The 12,408-nt window shown below is 38.4% G+C and overlaps 1 protein-coding gene across 5 annotated transcripts; it reads right to left on the reverse strand.

Annotated features, from left to right (window-relative positions):
• Window positions 1–477: 477 nt before the first annotated feature.
• LOC116266487 (tobamovirus multiplication protein 2A-like) lies at window positions 478–11,434 on the reverse strand. 5 transcript variants are annotated; one of them, XM_031647748.2, is made up of 7 exons: window positions 11,286–11,434; window positions 10,638–10,958; window positions 9,440–9,539; window positions 8,519–8,599; window positions 8,339–8,443; window positions 1,028–1,234; window positions 478–834 (listed from the first exon to the last, which is right to left on the reverse strand). In XM_031647748.2, exons 2-7 carry the CDS (start codon window positions 10,868–10,870, stop codon window positions 724–726), a joined length of 837 nt encoding a protein of 278 aa, XP_031503608.1. In that variant the 5' UTR covers window positions 10,871–10,958; window positions 11,286–11,434; the 3' UTR covers window positions 478–723. The 5 variants fall into 5 exon arrangements, with proteins under 5 accessions (XP_031503608.1, XP_031503607.1, XP_031503605.1 ...); XM_031647747.2 differs by having other exon boundaries at window positions 10,638–10,980; window positions 11,286–11,364; XM_031647745.2 differs by having other exon boundaries at window positions 11,243–11,352.
• Between the last annotated feature and the right edge of the window lie 974 nt (window positions 11,435–12,408).

The following is a 12,408-nucleotide window of genomic DNA, read 5'->3' on the forward strand; positions in this document are numbered from 1 at the left end:
GCACAGTCATAAAAAAATTTCTAGCGAAATTTCTTCTTGGGTATAATAGGGCCAGCTTGAACAATACAAGAAAAATACCCAAAAATTTAAAAATTAATGGAAAATAAAAGAAGTGAGAAACTTATAACATAAACATCAAACAATAAATAGATTTACAACAAAATAAAATTTTAAAATTTAAAACAAGCTTTTTGGCATAAAAAAAATGAAAAAACGAGTTTTACTGGATTTTTTTTTTTAAAAAAAAGACAGCGTTCTTTTACAGTTTTAAACAGCTGACTTATCGTTTTTTTTTTTTTAGAAAAAACGTGTTTTTTTACTGTCTCGATGTACATATATCTCTCTCTTTTGGTAATGAAGGATGGTGTGGCTTCCGTGGCAGGTTTGCCTATAATGTCACTACTGCTATCCAACTCTGGAAGCAAAAGGACATGGTTCTTAGCCTCTGCAATCGTGAAAATATCACAGAAAGAGTCGTGCGAAAGAACCCCTCCCCCTCCAGTTAAACATCAGCAAGACAGCTCATGCAAAGGAATCCAGCATCACACAGTAACAGGAAACAGATGAATACTACAAAGAAGTGGCTAGAGAAATTTATACACCCATGTTTTCCCATGATCTTTTGTGCACCAAAGTGTTTCAAGCATGAAAGGCAGCATTTGTCCAGCTGAACGATTTTCCTTGCCTCAGAAGGCATGTTGCAGAAAGATGTCATATGAACAATCACATGATTGTGCAGCGACTCCTCCTCTCCTCAGTTGGTGGTGCAAACTGTTGCTGATACCGGTTTGAGTCAGTGGGTTTGTAGGTGAATTCAGCTGTGTCCAAACCATACTACAATGGAGAAAGGAATAGATGATTAAGACAGGATCAATGCATAAAAACTGGGTAACACAAGATGGAGCCTAAAGCTGAGACTAGAACTGCCTCCTAAATCAGATGCCCATAAATGAGAAGAACAAAATTGAAAACTTAACAAAACATTTGATACCAGACATGCTAGTTGCATGAAACAACAAGACAGTACCTTTTCTCTCATTCTGGCGCTCCAAGCATCATTTCTACCAATGCGCTGATCAGGCGCAGCAGGAACAGGTACTCCAGTTGCTGGAAGAGCCTGTCTACCTATAAATGGCTGTCGAATTCCAGATCTTGGAAAAATATATTCATCGTCACTATCATAGCCTGGGGAATTTGCTGCTCGGACCACAAGGGCTAACAAGAATGTGAAAGCCTGCACCAGAAGAAAATTTTAGATGTGCAGTCCCTATGTTCTCAGATATAAATAGCCAAACAGGATCCATCCTGTAAGCGCCAGACCAAACCAAATCCAAAAAAGGCCTCCCTCCCCCGATCAGGTTATAAAATTTGCATTTTAGGAACACCAAATTGAACATGTCCATCAGCAGAAATTTAATAAGCATATGCAGGCACAAGGCAATGCTACTTCATCCTCACCAAAGAAACTGAGCAACCAACACATCCCCAATATAAAAGTAAATGGTCTGCTAACAGAAACATCTTGGAGCACGGACAGATAAACCACAGCCAAGGCAAGTGAGAACACTTGAATACGACATATTTCATTAAATCTTAGAACGACACACAAAGAGACAAACGACTAGTTTTTCAAGAGACCCTTTTGCATCACGGGACAAAGTAGTAGATAAAGTAAAAAGGAACAGTTATATTTTGGTAGCCAAGCATGTTCTCCTTAATGTATTACATCATTTAAAAAGATCACCAGCCAAGCTGCGTCAAAATATGATTAGAGGTGGACAGGCATTTGACAGGTAAAACAAGCACCAGAAATTTCCTACAATTATCTTAAGATGTCCAAGTGACAAAAGCAAACATCATAGACATTAAAATTTAAATGGCTAACAGTTTTCCCCTTTACAGTGGGTCGGTCATAAGTGGGCTAAACTCTATTTTTCAGTCATAATAACTGACTTTAACCTAAAATGGGTATCCATATTTGTGCCGTCTCAAATCCATGGATTCAGGTTATTCAAATCCGGAAATTGGTTCAAGTCATTTATAGCTGACCTAGATTTTCTCCTATTCGCTGCTATAAGAAACTGGCTAGACTTTGACCATCACTCCAAGAACTAAACTAGGCAAACCCGTGAAAGCCCTTCATGTATCAAATAACTTTCGCAGTATACAAGCCTTAGAACACTACAACAGCATAAGTTGGCTAAATTAACCTGAAGGCAAGAACAGTACATACTCAAAAGTTTGAATTTGTTCTTTGAAGTCTACTTCACAAATAATAAAGAATGAACAGTGGTGATAACATGGTAGCTTGGAGAAGCACCTTATGGGGTGCGATGACCTTCATATCATCAGAATTTGGTGACATTGTGTGCCTTTGGTTGCCAAAAAGTTCTGTACTCACATCGTTTTCAGATATGGCTGATTGAAACCACACTCACATTTCCCTTAAACTCTATCTGATAGAAATGTAGCACCAATATCTGTAACCCGAAAACAGCACTCAAGCAGGAAGATAGAGAGAGAGAGAGAGAGAGAGAGAGAGAGAGAAAATGAAAACAAGAAGAAACTGAGGAGAAGAAGCCGTAGCCAAAATGGTTTGCACGGCCTCTATTTATAATCTCATTTTCAGAATTCTAAGAGTCTCCAATCGTAGAATCCTAGGAGATTTCACAAGCTTCAAGGACATTAATTACATCATAGAAACCTAAGAGACTTCACATATTACAAGGATATTAACTACAACATAGAATCCTAGGAGACTTCCCATATAACAAGGATATTAACTATAACATAGAATCCTAGGAGACTCTTCACATGTTACAAGGACATTAAATATTTTAACACATTCTACAAGGAGGTGGAATCCTAAGAGACTCCTCTTCAACGTGCTGGTGAAGGATTTATATTTTAACACCCTCCCTCAAGTTGTGCATGGTTTTGCACCATGTACAACTTGCCTTTTAGAAACCAGAATCGTTCCTTTGTTAATCCTTTTGTAAATAAGTCTGCAACTTGTTCATCTGTACGAACATAAATAGGCTGAATTTCCTTGTCTTCCACCTTTTGTCTAACAAAGTGTTGATCAATCTCAATGTGCTTTGTTCGACCATGTTGTACGGGATTAAAGGCAATGTTAATAGCGCTTTGATTATCGCACATTAACATTGATGTTTTAATCTTTTCTCCAATGTCTTCTAGCAAATGTCTAACCCATGTAACTTCAGCAGTACCTGCAGCCATGCATCTGTATTCAGCTTCAGTGCTGGATCTTGCTACTGCCTTTTGCTTTCGACAACTCCAAGACACAAGATTACGTCCAATGAAAATACAAAAACCAGAAATGGACTTTCTTTGATCGGGATCTCCAGCCCAATCTGCATCTGTGAATGTCATAAGTTGATGTCCAGTAGTTATATTTTCACTCTTACCATAAACTAAGCCATCTCCTGCTGTCCCTTTAAGATATCTTAATATTCTTTTGACAGCATCCATGTGAGTATCTCTAGGTGCATGCATAAATTGGGATACTTGATTCACAGCATATATAATATCTGGTCTAGTAAATGTAAGATATTGAAGTGCCCCAACAATACTTCGATATTGCGTAGGATCTTCATATAACTCCCCATCTTGAGCACTTAGTCTTTGATTTAGAACACTAGGAGTTCCAACAGGCTTACAATCAGACATACCTGACTTTTTCAACAAATCCAACGTGTATTTCTGTTGTGTCAATGTGAGGCGATTATTGTGCCTATCAATCTCCACTCCAAGAAAGAATCGTAAATCACCAAGCTCTTTCATTTTGAAGTTTTGCATCATCAAAACTTTAGCTTCTTCTATGTGTTTTTCTGAATTGCCTGTGATAACAATATCATCAACATATATAAGAAGTAAAGTAAATATGTTTTCCTTTCGATAAATGAAAAGAGAGTGATCTAGAGGACATCTCCGAAAACCACATTCTTGAATCTTGCAAGAGAAACTGTCAAACCACGAACGTGAGGCCTGTTTAAGTCCATAAATAGATTTTCTTAGTTTGCAAACCCATGCATGAGAGTCTCCTTTCGTGTATCCTGGAGGTTGTTCCATATATACTTCCTCCCTTAAATCACCATGAAGAAAAGCATTCTTCACGTCCATTTGATGTAGTCTCCATCCATATTCAACTGCCAATGATATAATCACGCGAATTGTTCCCATTTTGATCACAGGGCTGAATGTCTCATCATAATCTTCTCCATATTGTTGTGTAAACCCTTTTGCTACTAACCTTGCTTTGTGTCTTTCTATGCTGCCGTCAGGTTTGTATTTAATTTTGTATACCCATTTGGAGCCCACTACGTTCTTTTCGTGTGGCCTCGGAACGATCTCCCATGTTCCACATTCATGCAAGGCATCCATTTCTTCTTTCATAGCCTTTCTCCAATGATGTGATTTTGATGCTTCATCAAATGAAGTAGGTTCTTCCTCCTTGCCAACTTTTGCCATGAATAACTGAAAATCAAGTGATAAAGAATCATAGCTAACCCACCTGTGAATGGGATGACGAATGCGTTGGGATCTTCTAAGGTGGGGCATGTTGTCTTCTTCACTGTGAGCATCTCTGTCCCTTAGTCGTCGACTGTAGATAAGACCCGAATACCGATGTGCATCGTTGCTCTGTTCATTATTGTTTTCGTGATGACTTAATGACTGTGTTGGATCTTCTTGATTTTCACTTTGAGCCATATCCGACGGTTGTATTGCTCTCTCTGAATCTTCACTTTGAGGCACATCATTTTCTATAACAGGATCTGCATTGAATAACTGTGTACTGGTCCAGGGATCATAAGATTCAATGGTCATAGGCATTTCATTTGTATTATCAAAACTATGTTCATCAAAAATGACATTTCTTGAAGTTTTGATACGTTTAGTTGTTGGATCATAGCATCGAAAACCTTTATATTCATCAGCATATCCAACGAATCTACATTGAATAGCTTTGTCTTGAAACTTGTTCCTCAAGGCAGCATCAACGTGAACATAGCATACACAACCAAAAACCTTCAAGTTCTTGTAATCAGGTTGTTTGCCTAAGAGTGTAAAATATGGCGATTTAGACATCAAGAGTGTCATAGGCAAACAATTTATTATGTATACAGCAGTATGGAAGGCTTCAGTCCACAAGGAAATGGGCACATTAGTATCATGCATCATGCTCATGGCGCTTTCAACTATATGTCGATGTTTCCGCTCAACTACACCATTTTGTTGTGGTGTGTAAGGGCAGGAAATTTGTCTAGTTATCCCTTTTTCACGTAGAAATTCAATAAAATCAAGCGAGGAATATTCTCCCCCTCCATCACATTGAAAATGCACCACATTGGATGAAAATTTAGTTTGAATCATGGCATAGAAGTTTCGAAATATGTGAGGTACTTCTGATTTGTGTTTCATGAAGTAAATCCAGGTGAAACGTGAGTAAGAGTCAATGAATAAGACATAATATCTTGACCCAGACATGGAATCAATAGGGGCTGGCCCCCATACATCAGAAAAAATAGTTTCAAAAGGTTTGGAAGCCCTTTGATTTATATTATGGAAAGGTAAAACATGACTCTTACAAAGTCCACAACTTGAACATTTTTTGACACTTGAAGTAAGAGGTAAACTTGATCTTGGAATGAGACTATCTGTGACAAGTTTTTCAATGAAATGTCGACCACAGTGTCCTAGCCGACTATGCCACAAATCAGACTCCAAAAATTGGTTAGGGCCCCTTACTTTTGATTGAAAATGGCAAGAACTTGGCACTGATGACGCATTATGAGAAAGAGAAAATGTCTTCAATCCTATATCAAAAGTGGATGAATCCTTGGGTAGACATTCCTTGAGGACGTACATATTCCCTTGACGCTCCCCTCTAGCGAACATTTTCTTCGTTTGGAGGTCCTTGACATAGACAGAAGAAGGTGTGAATTCAACAGAAGAGCTTGTATCATCAATGAGTTTAGAAATGGATATGATGTTCTTTTTGATATTGGGAGCAAGAACAACATTAGACAGTGATAGAGACGAGGATGACAATGGAATATGTGCATTTCCAATATGTGTAATAGGATGAGATTTTCCATCACCTGTTATAATGCAACTTCTACCGTAATGAGGGGATAAGTTAGTCAATTTACCTGCATTTCCTGTCACATGGGTAGCTGCACCTGAATCCAAGAACCATTCTCCCTGCTCATTTTGCTTTATAGTCATCTTTGAGAATGCGGCCATCAATAGCTGTTGCATATCTTCAGCGGTGGATTTAGAACTTTGTCCTCCTTGTTTATAATCATGTCTTACTCCTTTGTTTTTATTTTGAGGATTAAACCAACATTGTGCCTTCATGTGTCCTTTCTTGTTGCACTGAAAACAAATTGGTATTTTTCTTGAAGTATCCAAAGGAGACATACCTTGGTTATGTGGTGTTGGTAGAATGCCACGACCACCATGGTTGGAGTTCCCATGGCTCTTACCAAACTTTACATTCATAGCCAACACATTTTGGGAGTTCCCTTGATCAGTCCTTTCAATGACTCTTTTCATATTCATTTCATGTTGGAGAAGTTTACCTTGTAGTTCGTTGAAGGAAGGCAGAACAGGAAGGACCTCAAGAGCTGTAATAAAAGCATGATAATCATGCCCAAGTCCATTCAAGGTTTGCTGCACCTTTTCCTTATCAGAAATGTTATTCCCTGAGGCAGCAAGTTGGTCTGCGACGGCCTTAATACGCCCCAAATAATCCATGATAGACGTTGAACCTTTGCTCAAATTCTGAAATTCTTTCTTTAAGTACATAATTCGAGCTTCTGATATTTGGGAAAAGGTATCAGCAAGGGTTTCCCATAATTCTTCTGCAGTACAATCATCAGAAACTGAAAGTAACACTTGTTGAGATAAAGTGGACAAAATATACGCAACCAGACTTTGATCACGTCTCATCCACATAGCATGTTCAGGATTGTTGTCTTCATGAACAGCAATAACTTCTCCTGCCTCATTTTTTATTTCCTGTAAGACGGATATTGGTGGAGCCTTTGTTGAACCATCGAGATGTCCAAAGAGGCCTTGACTTCTTATGAAAGGCATGATTTGCCTTTTCCAGATCAGATAATTCTCATGGTTGAGTTTTTCGGTAATAAGGTGAGGAAGAAAACTTGAGGACATGCCAGAATGCGAAAGGTTTTCCATGACAGCAGAAAAGAATGGTATATAGGTAGAAGATGAGAGGGAAAGAAGACACGATATAACAAGATGTGTCCTTGGTAAGCAAGAAGAAAAAAGGAACAAGAATTGCGCAAGAGAAAAGTAAATTCAGGATAGAGACAAGATGAGAAAAGAGTTCTAACCAGATCAGACCTGTTTGGGCATTTCGTTTGGTAGAGATAACGTAACCTGGCGCTCTGATACCATGATAGAAATGTAGCACCAATATCTGTAACCCGAAAACAGCACTCAAGCAGGAAGATAGAGAGAGAGAGAGAGAGAGAGAGAGAGAGAGAGAGAGAGAAAATGAAAACAAGAAGAAACTGAGGAGAAGAAGCCGTAGCCAAAATGGTTTGCACGGCCTCTATTTATAATCTCATTTTCAGAATTCTAAGAGTCTCCAATCGTAGAATCCTAGGAGATTTCACAAGCTTCAAGGACATTAATTACATCATAGAAACCTAAGAGACTTCACATATTACAAGGATATTAACTACAACATAGAATCCTAGGAGACTTCCCATATAACAAGGATATTAACTATAACATAGAATCCTAGGAGACTCTTCACATGTTACAAGGACATTAAATATTTTAACACATTCTACAAGGAGGTGGAATCCTAAGAGACTCCTCTTCAACGTGCTGGTGAAGGATTTATATTTTAACATATCAAGCTTAACAACCTAGGCCAATGATACTTTTCACACATGGATTTCAAAGCTTATGAAGAGAAGTACAACAAAAAAACAAAAGTGAAGAAAGAGGAGCTTCCATCTTTTACGCCTTCAAATATGCTGTGTCTACACGGGTAAAGTACAAGAACAGTTATACTAAAATCAGAACCGCTTCAACTTCAGACATTTATATGCTTGAACTTCAGTATTAAGATATCAAAGCTTGTCGGTTTCAGGATTATGGGCATACTACAGTAAAATAATAGTTATGTGAAAATGAGACATATTTGAACTTCGAATATTCATATGCTTGACCTTCAAAATATTAAGACATCTAAGATCTCTGTTTAATTTCACTGCACAGTATTCAGAGGGAAGCCAATGCAGCCCATCAATTCACTAAGACTAAAGAAGAAAAGTACCTCCAAAATAACAATTCCTAGAGCAACCCATCTAGCAATCTTCCAGTTGTCCTTCAGAAAATCATATATCATGTCGAAATCTCCGGTACTATCTGTGGGAATATCCTATAAATGCAATTCATAGCACAAGCATGTTAGTGGAAAATAATTTGTCCCTGGAAATAATTATATAACACTCACATCTTCCCAGTTATGATCGAAGAATATGAAAGCTGCAAATGCAAGCTCCACCAAGATCAAGAACAGCACGAGGACAGCATACTGCTTCTGTTAAGTACATTCCTCACAAGGAAAAAGAAGAACCATGTCTGACAAGCCTCCCTCACTGCTAATCCAGTATTAAGAATGAATAAATAAAGACTATGAGGGGAACCATGACTAGATAGAGTGTCTACCACAACCTCCCATGCTTACACCTTAAATGAAATCTTCTTGCCGCCAAGCATGAAAACACACTTTCATGTCTAACCACTTCATGTTGAACAAACACACAGGTACAGAAGAAGAGACTCCTTGCAGAAGTCATTCTTCACTCGGACACAATAACTGGGGTTCCATTGTCGTAAGTACCCGAGATTTTCAGATCTTAAACATGAAGTTATGACTAGGGGTAACAGAACAAAACAGCATAATCAGCTGTCTTAGCTACAAGATGAATCGATGATTTTAACTTCTTCTGAATTGGGATACAGTTAACATACGACCAAAAACTCAAACACACTTTACCTTATAAAACAACTTTGTGCTGATCAACTATGCCAGCCAGAAAAATAGACTTCTTTTGGAAAGCGCTATACTATTTTTCCTGATGGGTTGAAGAAGATCAGGAACAAGCTTTCAAGATTACTCTTGGAAGATCCCTTCTAAAAAACAACAAAATGGCTTTTTCCTTCCAATCCATGAAAAAGAAATGGCACTATTCCCCTGTGGCAGAGAATAATAGCATACATTGTTTTCCAACAACCAAGAACAGTATAATTACAATTTACAATTATGGATCTAGACTTCATATCATGTAATACTGGTTCATAAAGTGAGACACAAAAATTAGATTAAACATTATAATAACAAAAGAACAAATTAAGCAATGAAGCAGGATACACATGATAGGCAACAGCTATGCCTTGTTGCCAATCCAATACAGCCGAAGACTGAAACAATAAAGAGGATGACCCCAATGCCAATGAATAAGTAAATAAACCTGCAATGAAAAGCATTTTGCATTATCAGCTGTTACATTGAGACAATTAATTGAAATTTCACAAGAGATATTTGTATTTTAAATGAAAAACATGACATCTCAAGGCAATAGCATCTGAAAATTGCAGCATCAAACTACACTATTAAAGATACTCACTTTACACTGACTAGACATGCCTCTTCACATCATAATACTGTACAATCCGTTCATTGGTTCAATGGTATCACCTCAAGGAGTAACAATTGTCTTCCCTTCTATGACCAAGCCTTGTCCCAACTAAACTGGATGACATCCAAGCCACACTACCTGACTTCTGCATTCGTTTTATAACTTATATCTGAGGTTAAAGCCTAACTTGCTGTATATTCCCAGGGTTTATAACTGTGCTACCTCCCTCCGGATTCTTAGGTTTTTCCCGTGCTTCTAGTTCCTTCAACTTGTACAGTACATAATTCCCTTGTAGTCTCATTCACTTCCACTTCCACCCGTTCTTCTAGTTCCTTCAAGTTGTACAGTATATGAACCCTTGCGATTTCAATTACAGCTATTAGCTCTGTCACTTCTCGATATGGCTATCAACTTCCCATGTAGGCAGATGAGCATATGATTCTCCAACTTCTTTTCACATGCAGCTTGATTCTCAAGGCTCAGATAGTTATGCATATATATGGTAAATTATATATAACGCAAGTTATCCACTGAATATGGTTTTCTGTTCTTCCAGATTTTTAGACTTATCAAGCTGGTTTCCATGTGAAATCATGTGTACCTTAAAAAACGTATAACAATATTTAATGGGACAAATTTCCTAAAAGTACCTAAAAAAGGTAGTGTTCTTATTGCACAACATACAACTCCCTCCCGATGGAATGAATAAAAAGATTAATGTCATCATGCTTAAAAGGTACCTTTCTCGTTCCAATAACATACAATCCCTCCACACAGAACGAATAGAAGAACAATATCATCCTCCACAAGTTAGAAACATGCTCGATAATCTTACGGTCATCGAACTGATTAACAGTAACAACATGACCAAAGCTACGCACCAAAATAATCTCAAATCAACCTACAGTTTCATGACAAAGGAGCACCTACCAGGCTTTAGGAAGTTTATCAAGGATGCTGTCCGACAACGAAACGCTCATCAACAATGGCCGCCCCAGAGTGATCTTCTCTAAGCTCTCGCCCACCATCGGACTCAACCCATCCAAGCTCCTATTCCATTCGACGAATAAGTAAATTCCGTACCCGACCATAGCCAATCCCGCCAGCGTGAGCAAAAAATTCAGCAACTTCAACAAGCACTCCCAGAATCCCCGGCACGCCATAGCTCCAGAAGATAGCGATCACTTCAAAAGCCACTAGATTCCAAACTCTAATTCATGAATCTCCAGCTCTTCCAGAACTTCAAAATCCCTAGCCAGCAAAATCAAACAAACTAAACGGACGCAAAAAAAGAGAAGAAAAAAGTAAGATCGATCAAGAAACCAACAGCAAAACTATCACGAAGAAAAGCAACCGAACTAGCTTTCAGAAGATACACTTCTAGCGCTTAAGGAAGATACAGAGAAACAAATACTGATTTCTCCGAATGGAGAACCACAAAGAACACGCCAATAAAAAACAAAAAGATCGGACTCGAACTCTTGAATATAGACCATTTCATGGACGATGTAATTCAACGAGTAGGATCCAATTACCAGATAAACTCAGAGTTTTCAGACACAATTTCCTTCTACCAACCTTGGGATCTTCTGAGTCGTAGAAGCGGAGGGTAGGGAGTGGAGTCAGCTAGAAGATCAAGGACGAAGGGCGGACGGACCTGGACGTCATTTTTGAATTCTTTCTCTCAGATATGGTACCACCAATCACCGTGGAACACGTGGGATGAGGGAGGCGTGCAGTGTCGTGGCGCGCATCCTAAGCGTAGATATCGGCGGGAACACGGAAGTCATGCCGTGATCTATCGGCTCGGCCGGTACGAACTCCGACGAGTCGAATCGGTAGAGGCTTGCAGGTCTGACCCGGTTCAGTATACAAAGGCGGCAAACAAATGGAGAACGTTCGGATCTTCAAATGAATTTCAATAATATTGAATTGGAAGCGAACCGTTTAAATAAATAATTAAAAAAAAAAACATCAAACCAGACCGTATCGTCCACATAGAATCGGTTCTGCCGTTGTTTCAGCAACGGCACTGAAGCAACTCTAGTCCCTAGATATTTACAAAATAAAAAATATGTGTTGAATTTTAAAAAATTAAAATGGAACAACCACAGTTTTCACAACTCTTTTTTTATGTCGTTTTCATTTAATGTATACTCTTTTTTTTTCGATAAAAAAAAATGAATACATTGAAGATCCTAAGAGTCGTAAGATTATTGTAATTGGTAGTTGAGATTTATTTTTCACTAAATTCGATAAGAAATTTGGGGGTAAACAATAAAATTTTCAGAAAGGATTGGTTTAAACGATATAATTGTTGGGGTGTGTGTAAGTGTGGGTTAGGGGTGAACACCTAGTTGAGCTCTTAGAGTTCACTTGTTAAAGCTCAGCTCGTGAACGAGTTCGAGCCGAGTCATTTGCTTAACGAGTCGAGCTCGAGTTCATGAATCGACTCCTTCAAATAATCGAGTTGAGTTTGAACTCAACACGTAAGTGCTGAGTCGAGCTCGAACCTTAATTGAATTTTCGAGTCTTAATCAAGTCGATATATTCAAACGAGTTTATCGAGCCTTAATCGAGTCGAGCTCGAGTTCAACACGTAACGATGAATATTATTCAAACGAGTTTGTCAAATCATAATCAAGTCGAGCTCGAGCTGAACATGTAACTGCCGAGTCGAGCTCGACCTGCTTTTGTCGAG

This window comes from Nymphaea colorata, chromosome 12 (genome assembly GCF_008831285.2).
Source record: "Nymphaea colorata isolate Beijing-Zhang1983 chromosome 12, ASM883128v2, whole genome shotgun sequence".
NCBI lineage: Eukaryota > Viridiplantae > Streptophyta > Magnoliopsida > Nymphaeales > Nymphaeaceae > Nymphaea > Nymphaea colorata.

Coding starts and splice junctions, on each gene's coding strand:
- LOC116266487 (XM_031647748.2), bottom strand. CDS start 10,870: ATGGCGTGCCGGGGATTCTGGGAGTGCTTGTTGAAGTTGCTGAATTTT. Junction 9,540..10,637: donor GATAAACTTCCTAAAGCCTG/GTAGGTGCTCCT, acceptor TTTTCATTGCAG/GTTTATTTACTTATTCATTG. Junction 835..1,027: donor GCGCCAGAATGAGAGAAAAG/GTACTGTCTTGT, acceptor TCTCCATTGTAG/TATGGTTTGGACACAGCTGA.